Raw genomic sequence first — 20,666 nt, forward strand, 5'->3', positions numbered from 1 at the left:
GGTCTCGATCTCCTGACCTCGTGATCCGCCCGTCTCGGCCTCCCAAAGAGCTGGGATTACAGGCTTGAGCCACCGCGCCCGGCCCTAATTTTTGTATTTTTTTTAAAGTAGAGATAGGGTTTCACCATGTTGACCAGGCTGTCTCGAACTCCTGACCTCAGATGATCTGCCCGTTTCGGCCTCCCAAAGTGTTGGGATTACAGGCATGAGCCACCACTCCCAGCCTAATTTTTGTATTTTTAGTAGATACAGGGTTTCACCATGTTGGCTAGGAACTCATGACCTCAGGTGATCTGCCCACCTCAGCGTCCCAAAGTGCTGGGATTACAGGCATGAGCCATTGTGCCCAGCCAACTTTAAACGAGCTACTTAACTCTCAAGTCTCTGTTAGTCTAGTCTGTAAATTGGGGACGATAGCAGTTATTGTGAGAATTAACTGTTATGAGCCACTTACATTGTTCAGCAGTTATTATAATAACTATAATAATTATTAATAGTTCCAGGTAGCCCCTTGAACAGTGTAGCCTTCAGCATAGCTCTGGCCTCAGTGTGAGTTACCAGTATTGTGAGTAGGCTACAGCACATCTAGCAGTGGGATATAATTACTGAAACCTTATAATGAAGATTCCAAGATAGTCACAATTTCAAAGAGACTCTCCTGTTTTCCCTTAGGTCAATAAGCACTTGCCAATTTGATGGGAAAACATGGCTACCATGGAAAGCCCCTCAGCAGCTGCCTATTTCTCCATCAGCCCCTACAGTCGCTGAAAGGTGGTGTGAAGGAGGAAGATAATTAGCTATGGCTCAGGGTACCTGATAGGCGGGGAGACCTAGATTCTACTCCTGACCATCCCAGTCCCAACTGGCCACTGCTGCACAAGTCCAGCTCTAAAATGAAAGAGCAAATTACATCCTTCGAGCTCAGTTCTCCACCTTGGCTGTACACTAGAATCAGCTGGGGATGTTTTTAAATTCTTATGCCTGGACTGCACTCCAGACCAATTTAATCAGTATTTTTTAAAAAGCACTCCAGGTAAATGCCACTGTACACTAAAAGTTGAGAACTGTTTCAGGCCAGGGTTTTTCAAACTTCACAGACGTAATAACTACCTGTATTAGCTTCAAATATTTTCTCTGGCTCTGGAGTTTGATTCTAACATACCCTTTAAAAACATGTACACTATTTTAACATCTCAGAAAGCAGGGTGATCTTCTAGTCAGTGGCACCTAAGACTTGAGGACACACAGAAACCAGCAACCCAGCTGATTCTTAGGATTAGGTAAGTTTAGGGGAAAACAGTTCCCTAGGGCAGTGCTTCCCAATCTTTAATGTCTTTAGAGTCACCTGAGTTCTTGTTAAAAATGCGGATTCTGAATCAGGAGTTCTGGGTTAAAGCCTGAGATTCTGCATGTCTAATGAGCTTCTGGGTGATCTGATGTTGCTGGCTCCTGATCTGCATTTTGGGCAGCAAAATTCTAAAACATCTCCACCTGAGGAGGCTCCACCAGCCAGACTCATTGAAGTCAACTGAAATAATTGGCATAGAGGAGTACAACCTGTGGAGTCCTAAATGTCTGTGAGGCAGTTACTAGACCACACCCTCATTTTTCCCCCACGAAAGGGCAGCTGGGATGAGAGCCAGAGGGAGAGAGAGCTGCCCCAACCTTTGAGAAGCCAGAGTCTGGAGTCCAATTTCCCAAATAAGCAGAGTTTGTTGTGTGAGGCAGCACAAACCCCACACTGAATACCAGCAAAGTTCACTTATGAAGTGAAGCTGGGACTCAGCTGGCTTTAGTGGGCCGAAGGGAAGCAACTCCATTCTCTTCACCATACACCCTTTTTCTACATTTATTCATTCACCAAACCTTTTGATCCACGAATAAACTACAGGTTCTGAGAGGTTCAAAGATGAATCACATTTGGTCCATTGAGCTCCAGGGGGAGAAATGCAGTGAGGGAAAAGATTTGTAAAACGACATATAATATGAAATGATAAGTGCCAATAACAGAAGTACAAAGAGAGGGGCCAGTACAAAGGAGCAATGCTAGTAGCTTCCTGGAGCAGCAGCCACTGTGGGACCTGAAACATTCCTAATCTTCCCAAGGAAGGGCACCACCCAAAACAAATTTCCTTGCCAGGACCAGCCTATGGTAAACGAGTATGCTTTGATACCCCGAAGCCCTTGAAACCAAGACCTCATAATCTGGAGACTCAACATAAGGAATGCTTCCTACCTATGTGCCCGTAATCTCTAGCTCTATGATGCAAATAAATCCAAGGAAGCAAGAGACTTTCAGGGGATGAGCCCCTTAAAGGATGGAAGTGGTTGTGCATCCTATCCTTCTGCCAGAACCCAGCAGATCATTTCCCTAGTTACATAAACGTTTGAGTCTTTACCCCTTGCCATATTGACAAAGCTCTTAATTGGCTTGACCTATCACATTGCTAGATATAAAGGCTACAATCCCCAGACTAAGAAGTAGGTCTCCAGTTGGAGTAGGGCGTCTCAGTCAATGTAGGCAGAGTACAAGACCCTACAGCCTGCTCTCTTACCTGGCCTCGTACAGACCAGCTTTTAGGGGAGCCAAGTTGGGATCCTCAATTCCAACTCTTTTCCTTCTCTTCCGTCTCACATACAGGAAACTTTACGAGAAAGGTTTAGGGGCCTGAAAAAGGTGATAAGACGGCAAAGATGGGAAGTGGAGCCAGTGCTGAGGACAAAGAACTGGCCAAGAGGTCCAAGGAGCTAGAAAAGAAGCTGCAGGAAGATGCTGATAAGGAAGCCAAGACTGTCAAGCTGCTACTGCTGGGTGAGTGAGATTGGAAGATGAGCCAGAGAAGGCAGGGGTCCTTCCTGCTTTCCTGAAGGGTCAGTGGGTTCTACCTCACCCCATGGGAAGGAGGGGTGGCAGGTCATTTTTCCTGTCCTCTACACCGTCTCAGGCTAGATGATCAGGAGATCTAGAGCTGAGTTAATATGGGGCCTAAAGAGCCACCCCAAGGGGATCCAGAATGCCAAGGCTATTCTGGAATTTTTCTACGCTTGAGTGAGGAATAGTGCAAGGGCCACCATGAACCTTCCCATTTCCAAATCTAACCAAACCTAACACATCCTTTAGGCTTCAAGGACCCTGGACTTGCACATTGTACCCAATCTGCGGTCAGAGAACCCTAAGCCAAGAAATCAGAAGAGAACAGGACCTTCCCTCACCAACAGGCTCACAAGTCCCAACAAACAGTCAGTGCCAACAGTCCCAGAGATAGTCCCACTGGTTTTTGCCAAGTATAGTGGTTTCTTCTTGTTTGCAGTAAAAATTCTGGAAGTAGGGGGCCCTGAGTGAGGAGGAATGGTGTCTATGTATAGCAGTCCCTTCCTGGCTCTCTATTCAATAGCCACCTTCAAGGCCCCTGCCAGATGGAAGGTTCATCAACTTGATGAGCTCCTAAGCAGATCACTGGTCTGTGTTGAGAAAATAAAAGCACCTCAATTTGTCAGGGAAATTGATCATGGCTGTAAATAAAACCAAGACAAGAACATTTGAGACATGTGGCTTAGGAAAAGAAACCACTGGTACCACAGAAGTAGGGTAGCTGGAGCAGGTGGGTCTATGTAGCAGAAGATTGGATGCCTGAGCTGGGTTTCCAAGCCCTCATAAGGGATCTGGGAATTGACGCACTAGGCTAAGGTGCCTTCTTTTCCCCTAGCTGATCTGTGGCACAGTCGTAAGGACACACTAAAGGAGCATATCTCTGTAAGCTGGACCCAGACTCTAAGGAGCCCAGGAGGTTACGCAGGGGGAAACAGAGATGGCGGGGCCACTGAGAGATCTTTTAAGCCTAAGCAGATTTCTTCTAGATTCAGGATAAGCTGCTTAGAGGGAACAAGCACAAGCGAAATGGGAGGAGGTCGAGGCATTAGGGTAGTATAAACTCAGTATTGAAGGTATAAGTTTTTGATGGGGAGAGCAGAGTGTGAATGAGGACATTAGGACACTTTAGTCAATAAAGGAAACCCACTTAGTCCCATCCAAGATCAGGCTGAGCAACATGGTGAAACCCTGTCAATACAAAAAAAAAAAAAATAGGCTGAGTGCAGGTGGCTCACGCCTGTAATCCCAGCACTTTGGGAGGCCAAGACAGGTGTATCACCTGAGGTCAGGAGTTTGAGACCAGCCTGGCCAACATAGTGAAACCCTGTTTCTACTAAAAATACAAAAATTCGTCAGGCGTGGTGGCGTGCTCCTGTAGAGTCCCAGCTATGCAGGAGGCTGAGGCAGAAGAATTGCTTAAAACCCGGGAGGCAGAGGTTGCAGTGAGCCAAGATAGCACCACTGCACTCCAGCCTGGGAGACAGAGCAAGACTGTCTCAAAAAGAAAAAAAAAAAAAAATGTAGCCGGGCATGATGTCGCACGCCTGGAATCCCAACTACTCAGGAGACTGAGGTGGGACGATCACTTGAGCCCGGGAAGTGAAGGTTGCAGTAAGCCGAGATCATACCATGACACTCCAGCCTGGGCTACAAACCTGAGACCCTGTCTCAGAAAAAAAGGGAACCGGCAAGGTGATGAAAATATAGTATTTTGGTGAAATGATCCAGCTCTCTCCAATCCCACCGCAAGATCACTCTCCTGAGTCAAAAATAGGCACAGAGGAGAAATGTTAAAGGACTCCCCCTGAATCTGTTAGTGGTTTTCAACAGGGAGATTTTGACTCCCAGTGGTCATCTGGAAATGTCTGGAGACACTTTTGGTTGTCACAACTAGGGAAGTGGGGTGCTATTGGCCTCTAGTGGGTAGAGGCCAGGAATGCTGCTGAACATCCTACCATGCATGAGACAACCCAAACTAAATAGTACTGAAGTTAAGAAACTGCTCTAAATCCAGGCTGAATGGCCTAAGCTCAAGCCTGCCAGAAATTGAGGGCAGCAGTCATCCCAATGCGTTCTCCTCTAACAAGACCCCCAAGCAAGCAGTGGCTCTGACTTCTCCCAAGCCATCTCCTGGAAGGCTGGGGAGAACTGGTGGAAATCGAAAGCATAAGCATTTTTCCTTCCAGGTGCTGGGGAGTCAGGAAAGAGCACCATCGTCAAACAGATGAAGTGAGTAGCGACAACGCCCCAAAGCACTGGGATAGGGTGAAGAAGTCAGCCAGTGGAGGTATTCAAAGTGAAAGGCTCTTTAGCCTCAAGGAGCCCAGGTATAAAGGATCTGATTCCAATGCCCCTCATCTGTACCTCTTGCCCCCACCCTCCACTTTGAGAAAGCAGTAGCAACAGAGAGATAGGATTCTTATGACCCTTTAAATACCCCCAAATTCCTAATCCCTTAGGTCTGGTTACTCAGGTCCAACTAAAGACAGAGTGTCTGCCCCTTGCAGGATCATTCACCAGGATGGCTATTCACCAGAAGAATGCCTGGAGTTCAAGGCTATCATCTATGGAAATGTGCTGCAGTCCATCCTGGCTATCATCCGGGCCATGACCACACTGGGCATCGACTATGCTGAATCAAGCTGTGCGGTATGTGGTTACTATTATGTGGTTAAGGGTGGAGGCAGAAAGGCTAGAAGAAACATACAAACTATATGGAAAGATGGGTAAGAAAAATAGTAACTAAAATCCCACCTGCTGAGTTTCAAATCTCTTAATGCAGTCCTGGAGAAGTAAGCAACCTGCACCCTTATCTTTCCTGGGACGGGGTCTTGCTCTCTCGCCCAAGCTGAAATGCAGTGGTGTGATCATGGCTCACTGCAATCTCACCCTCCCAGGCTTAAGTGATTCTCACACCTCAGCCCCAGTAGGTGGGACCACAGGTGTGCACCACCATGCCCAGCTATTTTTTTTGTCAAACTCCTGGCCTTAAGCAATCCTCTGGCCTCAAATTCCCAAGGTGTTGGGATTACAGGCGTGAGCCACCGTGCCTGGCCTCAAGCCCTACTTTATAAGAAATATCTACAAAATAGGCCGGGCGCGGTGGCTCAAGCTTGTAATCCCAGCACTTTGGGAGGCCGAGACGGGCGGATTACGAGGTCAGGAGATCGAGACCATCCTGGCTAACACAGTGAAACCCCGTCTCTACTAAAAAAAAAAAAAAAAAAAAAAGCTAGGTGGCGGGCGCGTGTAAGTCCCAGCTACTCGGGAGGCTGAGGCAGGAGAATGGCATGAACCCAGGAGGCAGAGTTTGCAGTGAGCTGAGATCTGGCCACTATACTCCAGTCTGGGAGACAGAGCGAGACTCAGTCTCAAAAAAAAAAAAAAAAAAAAAAGAAATATTTACAAAATAAAGCTGCTCACAGCTCCCTCTGCTTTTTTTACTTTATTTTACATTTAAATTGCTACCCTTGGGTTCCTGGCCATGGAACTTTTGTGAGTAAAATCCCTACTTCTAGTACTGGCCTTTTTCTAGCTTTAAATCACTGAAGAACAAAGGTGGTGGGTCCCTATCTTCTATCTTGTCTATTTCATGGTCAATCTGGCCTTTACATTCCCAGTCTCTCTGCAGCAGAGGACCCACGTTTTGTGGCGGTAAACTTTCAGACTAAGGATGGAAGCCAGAAACTCCAGAGAGGAAATACCTGGGACCCCTGCCCTGCTTTAGACACATCCCAGGGCTGGGTATAGTGCCACCCTCCGCATCTGGGAAGCATACTCAAAAATTAATCAGTAGTTTTCTTACATAGAATCTTCACTGGAGATTGCTTCCATCTTAGGTCTTTGAAGTAATGTAAAATGCTCCATTCAGCAGTCTTCCCAGAAGCCTCTTGGAAAGCTATTACTCCTGTGAAGTTCTTAACCAGGTTTCTGCATTACAGGATGATGGGCGACAGCTCAACAACCTGGCTGACTCCATTGAGGAGGGAACCATGCCTCCGGAGCTCGTGGAGGTCATTAGGAGGTTGTGGAAGGATGGCGGGGTACAAGCCTGCTTCGAGAGAGCTGCAGAATACCAGCTCAATGACTCCGCATCTTAGTAAGACTCTTGACTGGGGAGAGGGTGGGTTGATGCTTAAGCAATCTTCTAGCCAGTCTTCTCTCTGGTTGGGAGAAATCTCACCCAACCCAAAATTTCAGGCATTGAAAGCTGGAGACCCAGACTGAATTCAGCCTGTGGATCTGTTTTGTTAGGCTTCAGCAATGTTTTGAATTTAATGCTATGGGGAGATCTGCCATAGTTGTCACTATTTTATATTGCTTTACACTGCCTCACTACAGCCTACAAGACTGAAGATGCAAAATTCAAAAGAGGTGCTCTGCCTCATAGCCCTCAGCCCTGTTCTCTTGAGGTGTACACTGAGCCTCTCCTTCCAGAACCCTAAGATAGCCCTGCAGTTCTGTCATACACTGTCCCAGGAGTAATGTGATTCATGATGGCTCTTTCAGGGCAGAATTTTCTATCTGGTAATCTAGGATCTACTTAGGCCACTAAGCAGAAATGAGTCTCCTACACCTGGAGCATCTTATGTCAGGATGCCAAGGTAGGGGACACAAACTACGAGGGCAAACCAAAGGAAGGTGGTCAGGAATTAGTACCATCATTGCAAAGCTGCTTCCAAAAAGATAAGGGACATAATTTATCAATCCTACCTCAGACAGTACGGGATCATAGAAAAGCATGGGCTTCGAAGTCAAACCTGAGTTTATTTAACCTAACCATCTGTCTCCTAATCTTGTAATAATGCTATCACTACTGTTCCTGGAGCACTCAAAGCCCAGTCACTGCTAGGTGTACTGTGTATATCATCTCAAGGCCCTTTGCCCATCTACACAATAAGACTTTAAGGTAGATGGTACCTTTCTAATTAGCCTCATTTTACACATGAAAAACTGAAGTTCAGAGAAGTTCATCAACTGCCCGAGGTCATGTAGATAAATGGCAGAGACTGCATTTACATTGGGCTGCTTGACTACAAAGCTGAATATTTTTCATAATACACCACAATTTCTCTTGACCCTAGCCAAGTCCTTAACTCTCCTGAATTTCTCCATCTGTAAAATGGGGATATGACACTTGATGGCTTAGGAGTTTAAACGAGAATCTGCACATGAAAATGCCTGGCATACAGCAGGCACTTGTGTTACTTGTGCTTCCCTCCTCCTCTCAGTCATCTCAGTTCACATCTGCCTTCCTCCTGCCTTTTCTTTTAAAAAATTAACTTTTTTTTTATGGTAACTTTCAAACATATACAAAAGTAGAAATAATATAATGAATTACCCGTCAACAGTTATCAACTCATGGCCAATCTTATTTCATTTTACCTCCACTCCCTACTGGATTATTTTGAAGCAAATTCCAGGTATCATTTCATGCTAAAAATGTCATTATGAATCTCTAAAATATTGACCCTTTTTATAAAAAGAATATAATTACACCCAAATAGTTAAAAATTCTTTAATAGCATCAAATATCACCAAATCGGTGTTCAAATTTCCCTGGTTATCTCAAATGTTTCCTCCCCAGTTTGATTCAGGATATAAACAAAGTCCATGTGTTGCACTGGTTCATGTCTCTAAAGTCTCTTTCAATTTACTGCCTCTTGATGGAACTTTTAGCACCCACTGAAACCACTAAATCTCATTCCAAAATCTACAAAAGCTTGCAGTCAGGGGAAACCCAAGGAAAACTTACCTAACTTGATTTAAATGTGCTGGAACCCCAGCCACAAGTGGGCTTGTTCCTCAGTCCATCCCCCATTTCCTCTAGTTAATGACTTATGAAGGTTTAAAGGAAAGAATCCTAAATTTAACAGTATGGCTTCTAGTCCTGCTTTCTATCACCAAATTAGCTGTGTGACTTTGGGTAAGATACCTTTTACATCTCTTAGCCTTGTCTGTGGAAAATTTGTCACTGATGCTAATCACTTTTCTCTAGCTACCTGAACCAATTAGAACGAATCACAGACCCTGAGTACCTCCCTAGTGAGCAAGATGTGCTCCGATCCAGAGTCAAAACCACGGGCATCATTGAAACCAAGTTTTCCGTCAAAGACTTGAATTTCAGGTAAGTGCATCACCTCGGATACACGTGTGAAATCCCGAAAAGGGGCACAGGGAGGCTTCTTGGCCTTTGGTGAAGCCTAATCTAAATTACTGTTCTGCTTCTCCCCCTTTTCCTCTCCCACTTCATGGGGTGAACATCAAAGGCCTATGGGTCAGATACTGGGCATACCTATGAAAATAGCTGCTTCTTCCCTCAGGATGTTTGATGTGGGAGGGCAGAGATCAGAGAGAAAGAAGTGGATCCACTGCTTTGAGGGAGTCACCTGCATCATTTTCTGTGCAGCCCTCAGTGCCTATGATATGGTACTGGTGGAAGATGACGAAGTGGTGAGTGGCCCTTGCACCAAGCAGCTTTGGTAGAACAAGTTCTCCCCATGAGCCCTTCTCTAAGTCTTGTGTCACTCTACTGCCCAACTTAGGTAATTTCAGTCTAGCAGACCAATTAATGTCTCATGCAAATAATTCTAGAAAAACAACTTCTTTTGCAGGTTCTAGGTTAGCATTTTAGAGCTCCAAATTTACTGAGAGTGAGCTTGGTCTCAAATTAGACGTCGAAGTATCACTTGGACATCACAAAGCTCATAAGAGGAATTGAATGTAAAGAGATAAGGGACCATCAACTAGGCAAAGCAAAGGAGTTACACTTAGTACTCTCCCAAGTTGCCTAAGGAAGGAGATGAAAATAACAAAACAGAGAAAATAGCATATATGAATCTTCATTGCAACATAATAGAGGGGTTGAACTAGTAATCCCACTTAGAAGGCTAAAAATGTACTGTCCATAGGAGTAAGGAGAGACTGGCAGACCAGCTCTCATGCCATATTAAATTGGCAGCTGGAAGACTACCCAAGAGTGGTTCTCTTTAGCCTGTAGAATTCTGTAGGACAGGAGTTCTACAGCACAAGTGTTAGAGCCCAGCCAGTTACTTTCTCTGAATTGAGAAAGGTTAGAGGCGTGAAAAACGTTAATTTCACCCAAGCATCTGCTTACAAATGGAGGTCCACAGCTTGCTGATGAAAGGGATATTCCTATCCCTTGCCACAGCTTGTTCTCTTCCCTTTCCCTTGGTAGTTTTAACTTCACATTAGGGCACTCTGAATATCATCTAACCAAAATGGCTTACAGAGCTATTCACTTCCCATCTTTAACCCTAAAGATTAAAGTATATGAGACTTTCCATCTTTAACCTTAGTCTATAAACCAAGTCTGTAAGACCTTAAAGGGTTGTACAGGAGTATTATGGGGGGGAAAGCCACAAATGAGATTGTTCTTGTTTTATTAGATAAGTAGACTGAACTCAAGTCAACTGACAGCATACTCCAAAATCCTAAAGACCTGCTCCCTAAAAGCAGGCTGGGCTGGGGCAATGGGCAGCCTCTGCAGATATATCGCACGACTTCTCACTCTCTAAGTAGCAATCAGAGAAGGAAATGAGAGAGCAGAAATGCTTGTGGTATGGCACTGGGAAATTCTCCAACCCTCACCATGTGGCAACAGGACCAAAGTAGCCCAAACTGAGATCTGGGACCCCATGAAAGAAGCCTATCACAATCATCCTGGAGATGCATATGGGCACATGCTAAATTGGGCCTGTTTCAACCCATTATCAGCACTACTTATAAAATGTCACGTTCTCAGTTGCACCCTGGCTGCTAAAGATCTGCATAACACATATTATAGACCTATATGCCAGCCACTATCATGGACACAATACATACACAATCTCATTTAGCTTTCATTATAACCCTATAAGACAGGAAAACAGACTCAGAAAAAGCTCAATAATTTTCCACAAGTCACACAGCTATTAAAAAGGGAACTAGAATGAACCCACATCTCTCTGGCTTTACTCTGGTACATTAAAAAGAGATAAGCTGTTCTCTGTCTTGCTTTTTACATTTGGAGCACTGGTCTCTCCAAGGGGAACAAGAGCAGGAAGTAGGTAGCTATTCGTAAGCCAAATCTGATATTTCCAATGGTGTTTCCTCTTACTAGAATCGTATGCATGAGTCTTTGCATCTGTTCAACAGCATATGTAACCACAAGTTCTTTGCGGCTACTTCCATTGTCCTCTTTCTCAACAAGAAGGATCTCTTTGAGGAAAAAATCAAGAAAGTCCATCTCAGCATTTGTTTTCCAGAGTATGATGGTAAGTGTCAGGGGCTGGAAATAATAATAATGCCTTTTAGTAGTGACTGGCAATTGTCTCATTTTTTAGGCTAAGGTGACATAAAGGAACTTAAGAGAAAACCTTGGGCACAGTTACAGGGTTTAAATTCAGATTCTCTGGAATACAGCAGGGATTAGATGCAGGAGAGCCACTGACTTCATACGATACCTACTGAACACCAAAGGTGGAGAGACACCTCTCCTCAATTTCTTTTCAACTGAAGTGAGAAACATTGGAGTGCAATCGAGAACCTTCCCTCCAAAAACAGGCCCCCAACTGCTGTTGTCCACATTTTAAGGATCAAGTCAATCACCTAAAGTGAGTCAGCAACTAACAAGGGTTCATTTATTCTACTTTTTCACTATTTTTCTGGAAAACCAGGTAACAACTCCTATGATGATGCGGGGAATTACATCAAGAGCCAGTTCCTTGACCTCAATATGCGAAAAGATGTCAAAGAAATCTACAGTCACATGACCTGTGCTACAGATACACAGAATGTCAAATTTGTGTTTGATGCAGTTACAGATATTATCATCAAAGAAAACCTCAAGGACTGTGGCCTCTTCTAATCCTCACCATTCCTCAGGTATAAGTTCTATAAACAGGCTTGGAATCTGGGTAATTAAAAACAGAAAATTATAGTCAATATACTATGACATGAAGAATGAATCCATTCTTTGGAGATGAAGTATACATGACTGCAACTGTGTTTCATACATTCTTCTCAAAGTGGGACAGCTAGTGCAGCTTAAAGAGCACAGGCCAGTAGTTAGAAGACCCCCCAGGTTCCAGTACTGGTTTTCCAACTTAATACAAAAATGTGAATACTTTATTTCTGAGTCTTGAGTCTTTCAACTATAAAATGAAGATGACTTCCCTCCCTACTTCACAGGGTTATTCTGAGGAGCACGAACATAACTGAAGGGAAGGCACGTAAAAACTGCTTGTGCAGGCCAGGCACAGTGGCTCACGCTTGTAATCCCAGCACATTGGGAGGCCGAGGTGGGCAGATCACGAGATCAGGAGTTTGAGACCAGTCTGGCCAACACAGTGAGACCCTGTCTCTACCAAAAATACAAAAATTAGCTGGGCATGGTGGCGGACGCCTGTAATCCCAGCTACTCAGGAGGCTGAGGCAAGAGAATTGCTTGAACCCAGGAGGTAGAGGTTGCAGTGAGCCAAGGTCGCGCCACTGCACTCCAACCTGGGCAAGAGCTAGAATCTGTCTCAAAAAAAAAAGAAAAAAGAAAACTGCTTGTGTTTAGGGTCACAGAAATAAATCCTATATAAAATCTGCCATATATTAAATTCAACACCTGGTTTTTAGAATAAACTACTGCAACAAACTATTCCAAGCAAAATAGCAAGGCTTCCTATAGTCTGTAAAAAGCTAGTATTAACCAAACCTAAATAAACCTGCCATTCCCTTTTTACTAACAGACCTCTATGTGCCTTAGCTCAGAGATCTGGATCACGGGATAGAAGATGCGAGTTTGTTAGTTTCTAAGGCACACATCCCAAAACGATCATCTTTATTAAGCAAAAATTATCCCTCTGCCCCTATCAAACAGACCTTTATCTCTACAAATGTTTCTTAGCTACAGAAGATACTTTCTGAATAAACTTAGAGGACATCAAATACTCTTATTTAGAGTATTAATGATTGTGCTGCTGCCGCTTCTCTGTCATAGAATTTGGAACAAGTGAACAATTCTAAACTTTCATTTCAACTGCTACATGTTTCAGAAGAACCAAGACAGGTGAGCTTGTTTTAGGCACTGAAAATCTTTGCAGCTGGGTCCATGTGATGGTGGATGAAAACAACATCTCCCCAAACACGCCAACAAGTTTTCCCTTGAACTCCTTTGAGGGGAAATGCAGTTTGCATTTATCTTGACAGAAGGTGATTAAGTTAGGTGTATAGATTTAGCATTTACAACTACCAGTGAAGAAAGCTCTTGGCATCCAAAATTTAGTACATAGAAGAAAATGTCAATTAAAATGGAAATTGCTCCTTGCCAGAAACACCCACTCACACTTAGGCTGCTACTAGCAATATTAATACTAGAGAGCCATATGAGCTTGAAATACACAAAAATAAATTTGTAGCTAAATTAATTCATTTAATAGTTAAATTCATTTAATAGTCTTTCTGATTCCCTAAAAAGAAAGCAGCTTGGGAGAATTATCCAAGAAACTACTCTGGCTACTGCTGATGAAAAAACAAGCCAAAGAACAAACCTGGCTGGGCACAGTAGCTCACACCTGTAACCCTAGCACTTTGGGAGGCCAAGGCAGATGGATCACCTGAGGTCAGGGGTTCGAGACCAGCCTGGCCAACAGGGCAAAACCCCGTCTCTACTAAAAATACAAAAATTAGCCAGGCGTTGTGGCGCATGCCTGTAATCCCAGCTATTCAGGAGGCTGAGGCAGGAGAATCACCTGAACCCAGGAGGCAGAGGTTGCAGTGAGCCAAGATCATGCCACTGCACTTCCAGCCTGGGCGACAGAGTGAGATTCCATCTCAAAAAAACAAAACAAAACAAAAAACCTTGGAAAGACTTCTCATATTCAAGAGCTGTTACTACTCTGAGTATCATGCTGTAACCATTACTAACCTGTTCACTTTAACTCAACATACAGGAGTTCTGAATCTGTTTTGTATCATGGATCCTTCCAGCAGTCTGATGAAACCATGTACCTCTTTTCATCATATTTTTAAACACATAAAACTAAATTCAGAGAATTACAAAGAAAACTAGCATATCCAATAGTCTTTCTGTAGACTCATGGAGCTCTGAAGCCCCAGGTTAAGAACCCTCACTATACAGCTATGCTTTTATCTATTCAGGCCCCAAACATAATTTATCCCATTTATTCCATCTCCATATAGGACAGCCCTACTTTCTCTCACATAGTACTAGATTGTTGCTTATTTTATTAACTTTTCCTTGGTCTTTCAATCTAGGTACAAATTGGTTATCGACCCAACTATAAGTCTAACTCAGGATTGTTGGTTATTAATGTTCACACAGAACCTGCCTTATAGTACTAGTACAGAAGCAGAGCCAGTGGGACAGGTCTTCCGTCAGAAGACAAGTCGCTAGCAGACTAAAACAGGGTTGTATTTAGTCCCCTTCTTTTGGGATAGCTGGTGGATATCCCAACTTTTAACTGGTTTATAAACAAACTCACACAAGCCACCTTGTACAAACTTTATGTAAAGCATTCATCTTGGAGGACAGAGGATAAGATAGTAGCACTTAAAGCAACATTATATAGCTGTTTTTTACTGAGGTTGGAATCTGCCTATATTCATCTTATGATGTTTTCAAGCTAAAACTCTTCTGGCAAGTCTACATGAAATGCAACAGGGGCCCTTGAACACCCATTCACCTATTACCTTAGAACAAAGTCAAAATAATTTTCTCAAACTCTTGGTCCAGATTGGGCTCTCCCGTGATTAAAGGTAAGAGGACTTCACTTCGATGCTCTTGATAGGCTTCCAGAAGAGGCATTCACCCTTACCCTAGCTTAACTGTTTGTCAGGCCCAACGATTGTTCCCAAACCTTACATGTTAGAGCTAGAGAAAAAGTGCATTTGTACTTTTCCTTCATAATTAGCTTATTTTTATCTCATGGACATTTTGACTGTATTCATGAAAAGTTCTTATACAAAACAGCTGTAAGATTAAAATAAAAATTAAGTCGTATAGTCTGCTGTCATTATCTTTCTTCTTTTGCCTCATTTTAAATTTACACTGTACTGTTGAATTTTTATTTACTTTAAGCCATCAAGTTTTTTTTGGTAAACAGATCAGAAACAAATATTTAACCCTATTTTCTGGCACTGTAACCTTAATTCTTAAGACTGCTAAAGTTAGAATGAACTTCAAAATATTCCAGCCCCATCACGAGCAATTTATAGATAGAAAACTGAAGCCCAGGGAGGAAGAGTATCTTCATCAAGATCACAGTGCTAGGCAGTAGCAGAACTAGAACTCCAAAACAGGTCTTCTGAATCCAAAGCCTGTGGTGACGTCCAGCTACCAACAGCCCACCATACACTATAAAATCAAAGCCAATTTCTCGTTCTTCTAGGCTCCTCACATTCCCAACCAAATTCTTGGTTATTTTTTCATTATGCCATCTCTAAATTATGGACATTTAACAAAACCATCTCCAAGCTAAGACAAATAGATCTCAAAATAGAATATGAAAATAGCATACAATCACAAAAACATAACTAAGTTTGCTTGTTTGTTGAAGGTAAAATTTCCTCTTCATATTCTTAGAGGGAAAGACTATAATGTACTTCCCTAGTATAGCACGATTAAAGAGACATTACTAACAATAAATTCAATGTAAATAACGTTACATTTCACATAAATCTGAAAGTTTTCCTTTTTTTTTTTGTGATAAAATGCATTTACTCAGGGGAAAAAAAGAGGCTGGTTATGTGAAAGAGTTAACACTGTAAACATAATAAATATCCTTAGACCATTTTTTCCTTGTTGACTATAATACAACTAAAATGTTAATGAAGGTACAGTTATAATTCACTCATTTACTGTACCTAAGGAAATTTTTTTCTGACTTTTTTTATTCCTAAGGGAAGAATCTCTACATAAAATGAAGACCTAGCAAGGAGAAAATGTCTTGATGTTGATAATCTTGTTTAGCCTAAAAGAGTTACCATGAACAATTATGAGATTGATTATTGATTAGAAACTCACAAAATAAAAGCTTATTCATAACCTACTTCATACTTTTATATTAAGACTACACTACTTCTTCCCCTTAATTGAAATCCTTTCAGAATGAGAATCAATCTAACTATCCATCATACTATCTGCATTTTTTTGCACAGTTTGCTGAATGAGCACTTAAAGCAAACTTAACATAATATATTTAAATTATACATAATCTTCCAAATTGAATTGTGAAGCCATTATCTGGGATTCTTACAATATAACTTTACTATTGGTAAGAAACTCATGGAAGTTGCAAATGCTATTCAAATATATTCCTCTAGAACCCAACATTTAGAAAAACAGAATGCAGATTTAAAAATAATAATATCATTAATAATACAAATGTTAAAATCTTAATATTTGGAGGTCTACAGTAAATTTATTATTATTATTATACTTTATGAAAGTTTTCTTTTAGACAAAAATACAATATGATTGACACAAAAGGACAAATACTATGATTCTACTTATAAGAGGTATCTAAAATAGTCAAATTCATAGAGACAAAGGAAAATGCTGGTTACCAGGGGCTGAAAGAAGATGGGGCACGGGGAGTTATTATTTAACAGGTATAGAGTTTCAGTTCAGGAAGATGAAAAAAGTTCTGGAAGTGTATGATGGTGATGGCTGTGCAACAGTGTGAATGTACTTAATGCCACTGAACTGTATACTTAAGATGGCAAATTTTATGTTATATATGCTTTATCACAATTTTAAAAATAGAAAAAATACACTATAATTAGAAATTTGTATTTCTGTGGATAAAAGGAAGAATGGATAAAAGCGGCATATAAGTTGTCTTAAAAGCAACATAAAAGACATGTTAACTTGAAACAGCTCCTACTCTGATAATAAAATCTACTCATATGTACCCCCAAATAGTCCAAATCAGAGTATTCCTTCCCATCCCCACAGTGAGACATAACAGCATTCAAAACCCACTCCATACTTGGAGATGTGCCGTAGACCAAAGTGTGCCGGCCATGCTGGGTGGAGAAGGTGGTGAAGGGTGAAGAGCTCTTACCTCCCACTGCCCTCTCTACCCGGCACAGCCCCCGGAGCACAGATTCCAGCAGGATTTCGGTGTTGGGCCAGGGACTGCAAGTGTGACAGAGCCTCTGGTGGTCCTGCTAGGTAAAAGCATGAAGACATTTCTGTGAGGTCAGAAGACACTGGAGACTGCAGAAGGGAACTTTTCTTTTTGCCATGAAAAATCACTAATATAAGCAGAAAATAGACAGCTGGATCTAAATGTAAAACAAAGACCTTTTCACCCTGCTTCACGAATTTTAGAGCAATTTATAGTTCAACTTCATTTCAGGTCTTCAAAATGAATATGGGCAAAGTAATGCTGTAAAAGACCACTAGCTACGTTGAATACCTTTGTCGGTGCTGCCTTAGGATTTTTTTTTTCCCCCTGTGGAGTATAATCCTGAGTATCATAACATTTACAAAGCACTTTCAAATATGTTATTTCTATTTGATGAGAGCCCCAGAATACCATAGAAGGAAGGAATAATTTAGTCCATCTTTAGATAACAGATGAGCGATGTAAGACTGAAAGAATACACAAGATTCCATAGCTAGTTGGAAGCAGAGAGAAGACCAGAACTCAGCATTCCAAACAACTCTCCAACCTCTTAAGATTCTGAGAGGTCTCAGGACCTTTATCCTACATGAGCAAGAATAAACAGAACAGGTAATTTCTTGTGTTTTGTTATGTCTACTGGAAATCTCTCTTACATATAAATAAGCCTCTTAGTAAAAATGTCTGGATAACCCAAGGAGAATTTTGGGGGTAGAGAGAGGTAAAAGATAAGAAGAGACAGATAAACCAGGTTGTTCATAATTTAATATTCCTGCTGTCAAAGATTTTACAGCTTAGTGAATGCTAGTACACTGAGATACATCTATCCCAGTAGTGTATTAATATTTATTAATATTTGATTATTTCTGGTACCTTGTGATTCTCACTGGATTTCAGAAAAACACTAGCACTGGGCATACAAAGGCTTTTACATGTGACTCAATCATTCCCCTTATGTACCCCCTCACCCATTTCAAAATGACTTTTTTTTTTTTTTTTTGAGACGGAGTCTCACTCTGTCGCCCAGGTTGGAGTGCAGTGGCCGGATCTCAGCTCACTGCAAGCTCCGCCTCCCAGGTTTATGCCATTCTCCTGCCTCAGCCTCCCGAGTAGCTGGGACTACAGGCGCCGCCACCTCGCCCGGCTAGTTTTTTGGATTTTTTAGTAGAGACGGGGTTTCACCAGGTTAGCCAGGATGGTCTCGATCTCCTGACCTCGTGATCCGCCCGTCTCGGCCTCCCAAAGTGCTGGGATTACAGGCTTGAGCCACCGCGCCCGGCCTTCAAAATGACTTTCATTCTAGTTTAGAGCTAGTTAGCTTTGCTTTCTCTACCAAGTGTAAATAAATATTCATGTTATTACATATACCGTTATCTGTCACAGGGTTTTATCTTTAATTTGGTGTATCTTTCAATTTTCGCTGCATAAATGTAGTAAAATAAATGAAATAAATGTTTGGACATCCTAGGTTTCTTGTTGTCTTAATTTTGTATAAAACTAAATACTCTGTATCCAAAGTGTAGGAATGTTATGTGACCCAACAGTCTTCAGTAATTTTCTTGGTAGAAGACACTTTAAGTCATGTACAAATGGTACTTCTTCTCGGGAAAAAAATAGGTCATTCACTAGTGATTTTGAGGTTATTTGTGCACTAAAGTTGCTTTTCAATGTTTGTGTTGACTTTAAAAAAAAAAAAACGGAGTCTCATTCCGTCGCCCAGGCTGGAGTGCAGAGATGCGATCTCCGCTCACTGCAACCTCTGCCTCCCAGGTTCAAGCGATTCTCCTGCCTCAGCCTCCCGAGTAGCTGGGATTACAGGTGTCCACCACCATGCCTGGCTAATTTTTGTATTTTTAGTAAAGATGGGGTTTCACCATGTTGGCCAGGCTGGTCTCAAACTCCTGACCTCAAGTGATCTGCTCATCTCGGCCTCCCAAAGTGCTGGGATTACAGGCTTGAGCCACTGTGCCCAGCCTGTGTTGATCTTTTTTTTTTTTTGAGACAGAGTCTCGCTCTGTCACCCAGGCTGGAGTGCAATGGCCGGATCTCAGCTCACTGCAAGCTCCGCCTCCCGGGTTTATGCCATTCTCCTGCCTCAGCCTCCCGAGTAGCTGGGACTACAGGCGCCGCCACCTCGCCCGGCTAGTTTTTTGGATTTTTTAGTAGAGACGGGGTTTCACCAGGTTAGCCAGGATGGTCTCGATCTCCTGACCTCGTGATCCGCCCATCTCGGCCTCCCAAAGTGCTGGGATTACAGGCTTGAGCCACCGTGCCCGGCCGCCTGTGTTGATCTTTAATATAGATTGAGCATTTCAAACCTGAAAATCCAAAATCTAAAATGCTCCAAAATCGGAAGCTTTTTGAGTGACAACATAATGCTCAAAGGAAGCACGCACTGGGGCATTTTGGATTTCAGATTTTTGGATCTGGAATCCTGAACCAGTAAGTATATAATGCAGATATTTCAAAACATGACAAAAATTGAACTCTCAAACACTTCTGGTTCCAAGAGATTTGGATAAGGGCTACTCAACCTGTATTATGTCCTACTCAGTTGTCTCCAAATGTTGGTCCAGATTGGCTATATCAAAATCACCTGAGGAATGTATTAAAAACATGTATATTCCCATGATCTGGCTCAGACATTTTAATTTACTAGGGTTTAGCCAAAGAATCCGCTAAATCAAATTAACCACGTACCCCAGGTAACTACTGCTGTTTAACATTCCTTATTACCTCTTATTCCTGAGAAGATCTGAGTCAGCCCAGGTCTAGGCCTGATATGGTATCAAGAAAAAAAAACTGCCCTGAGTGGGTAGAGTGGTTCACACCTGTAATCTCAGCACTTTGGGAGGATGAGGTAGGCAAATCACTTGAGGTCAGAAGTTCGAGACCAGCCTGGCTACCATGGTGAAACCCTGTCTCTCCTAAAAATACAAAAGTTAGTCAGGTATGGTGGCACACGCCTGTAATCACAGCTACTTGGGAGGCTGAGGCACAAGAATCGCTTGAACCCACGAGGCAAAGGTTGCAGTGAGCAGAGATCGTGCCACTACACTCCAGCCTGGGCAGACTGTCTCAAAAAAAAAGAAAAAGAAAAAGAAAAACAAGAGAAAAAACTGCCCTATCCTGACATGTTCTGAAGTATGTTGTTCTCAACAGAACTAACTCATAAATGTTGAGAAATCTGAGGGGAAAGGAGGGAGAGAAGGGATCTTAAAAACTAAAACATAAAGGAATAAAGACTTTGATCATCATTAAAGTTAGTTCTCCAGTGCCTGAAAAAGCCTTTCTTTTACTCCCTGACAGTTGTCAGCAAAATCAACTTTGAACTTGAGGTCTCTAGGCAGCCTACCTTTTTCTCTTGTGCTTGTTGGGAGCAATACAACAAAATATGATGACCATAAAGCTATGTAAAGAGTTGAGGGTGATCCAGGTCAGATCTCTGATTTGCACTACGAAGCCTCAAGTAGAACACAATAATTACCTGGCACTGGCAAATTAAGATCATTGTTCTTAAAATCAGTATTACACATGAAAAGGAAAGATCCCACAAGTACTACCACTCAAGGAAAACAGTGACGTTTTAGGTTTATAAAATGAGTAGAGGGCTGCTGATTTTTTTTTTTTTTTGAACACATAAAAAGGGAAAA

At 42.3% G+C, this 20,666-nt stretch overlaps 1 protein-coding gene across 2 annotated transcripts in view; it reads left to right on the forward strand.

Annotated features, from left to right (window-relative positions):
• The window catches only part of GNAT2 (guanine nucleotide binding protein (G protein), alpha transducing activity polypeptide 2), a 17,991-nt gene extending 5,705 nt beyond the window's left edge, over positions 1-12,286 (forward strand). The window contains exons 3-10 of one of the 2 annotated variants that reach the window (XM_011948108.1): positions 2,642-2,812; positions 5,059-5,101; positions 5,380-5,521; positions 6,814-6,971; positions 8,871-8,999; positions 9,196-9,325; positions 10,995-11,148; positions 11,551-12,286. In XM_011948108.1, coding sequence (XP_011803498.1) covers positions 2,695-2,812; positions 5,059-5,101; positions 5,380-5,521; positions 6,814-6,971; positions 8,871-8,999; positions 9,196-9,325; positions 10,995-11,148; positions 11,551-11,741 — 1,065 coding nt within the window. In that variant the 5' untranslated portion in view covers positions 2,642-2,694 and the 3' untranslated portion in view covers positions 11,742-12,286. Of the gene's footprint in view, positions 1-2,325; positions 2,813-5,058; positions 5,102-5,379; positions 5,522-6,813; positions 6,972-8,870; positions 9,000-9,195; positions 9,326-10,994; positions 11,149-11,550 lie in introns of those variants that run through there. The other variant, XM_011948107.1, reaches the window with a different exon arrangement.
• Positions 12,287-20,666: the final 8,380 nt, after the last annotated feature.

The sequence above is a fragment of the Colobus angolensis genome, unplaced genomic scaffold (assembly GCF_000951035.1).
Source record: "Colobus angolensis palliatus isolate OR3802 unplaced genomic scaffold, Cang.pa_1.0 Scaffold273, whole genome shotgun sequence".
NCBI classification, from domain to species: Eukaryota; Metazoa; Chordata; class Mammalia; order Primates; family Cercopithecidae; genus Colobus; species Colobus angolensis.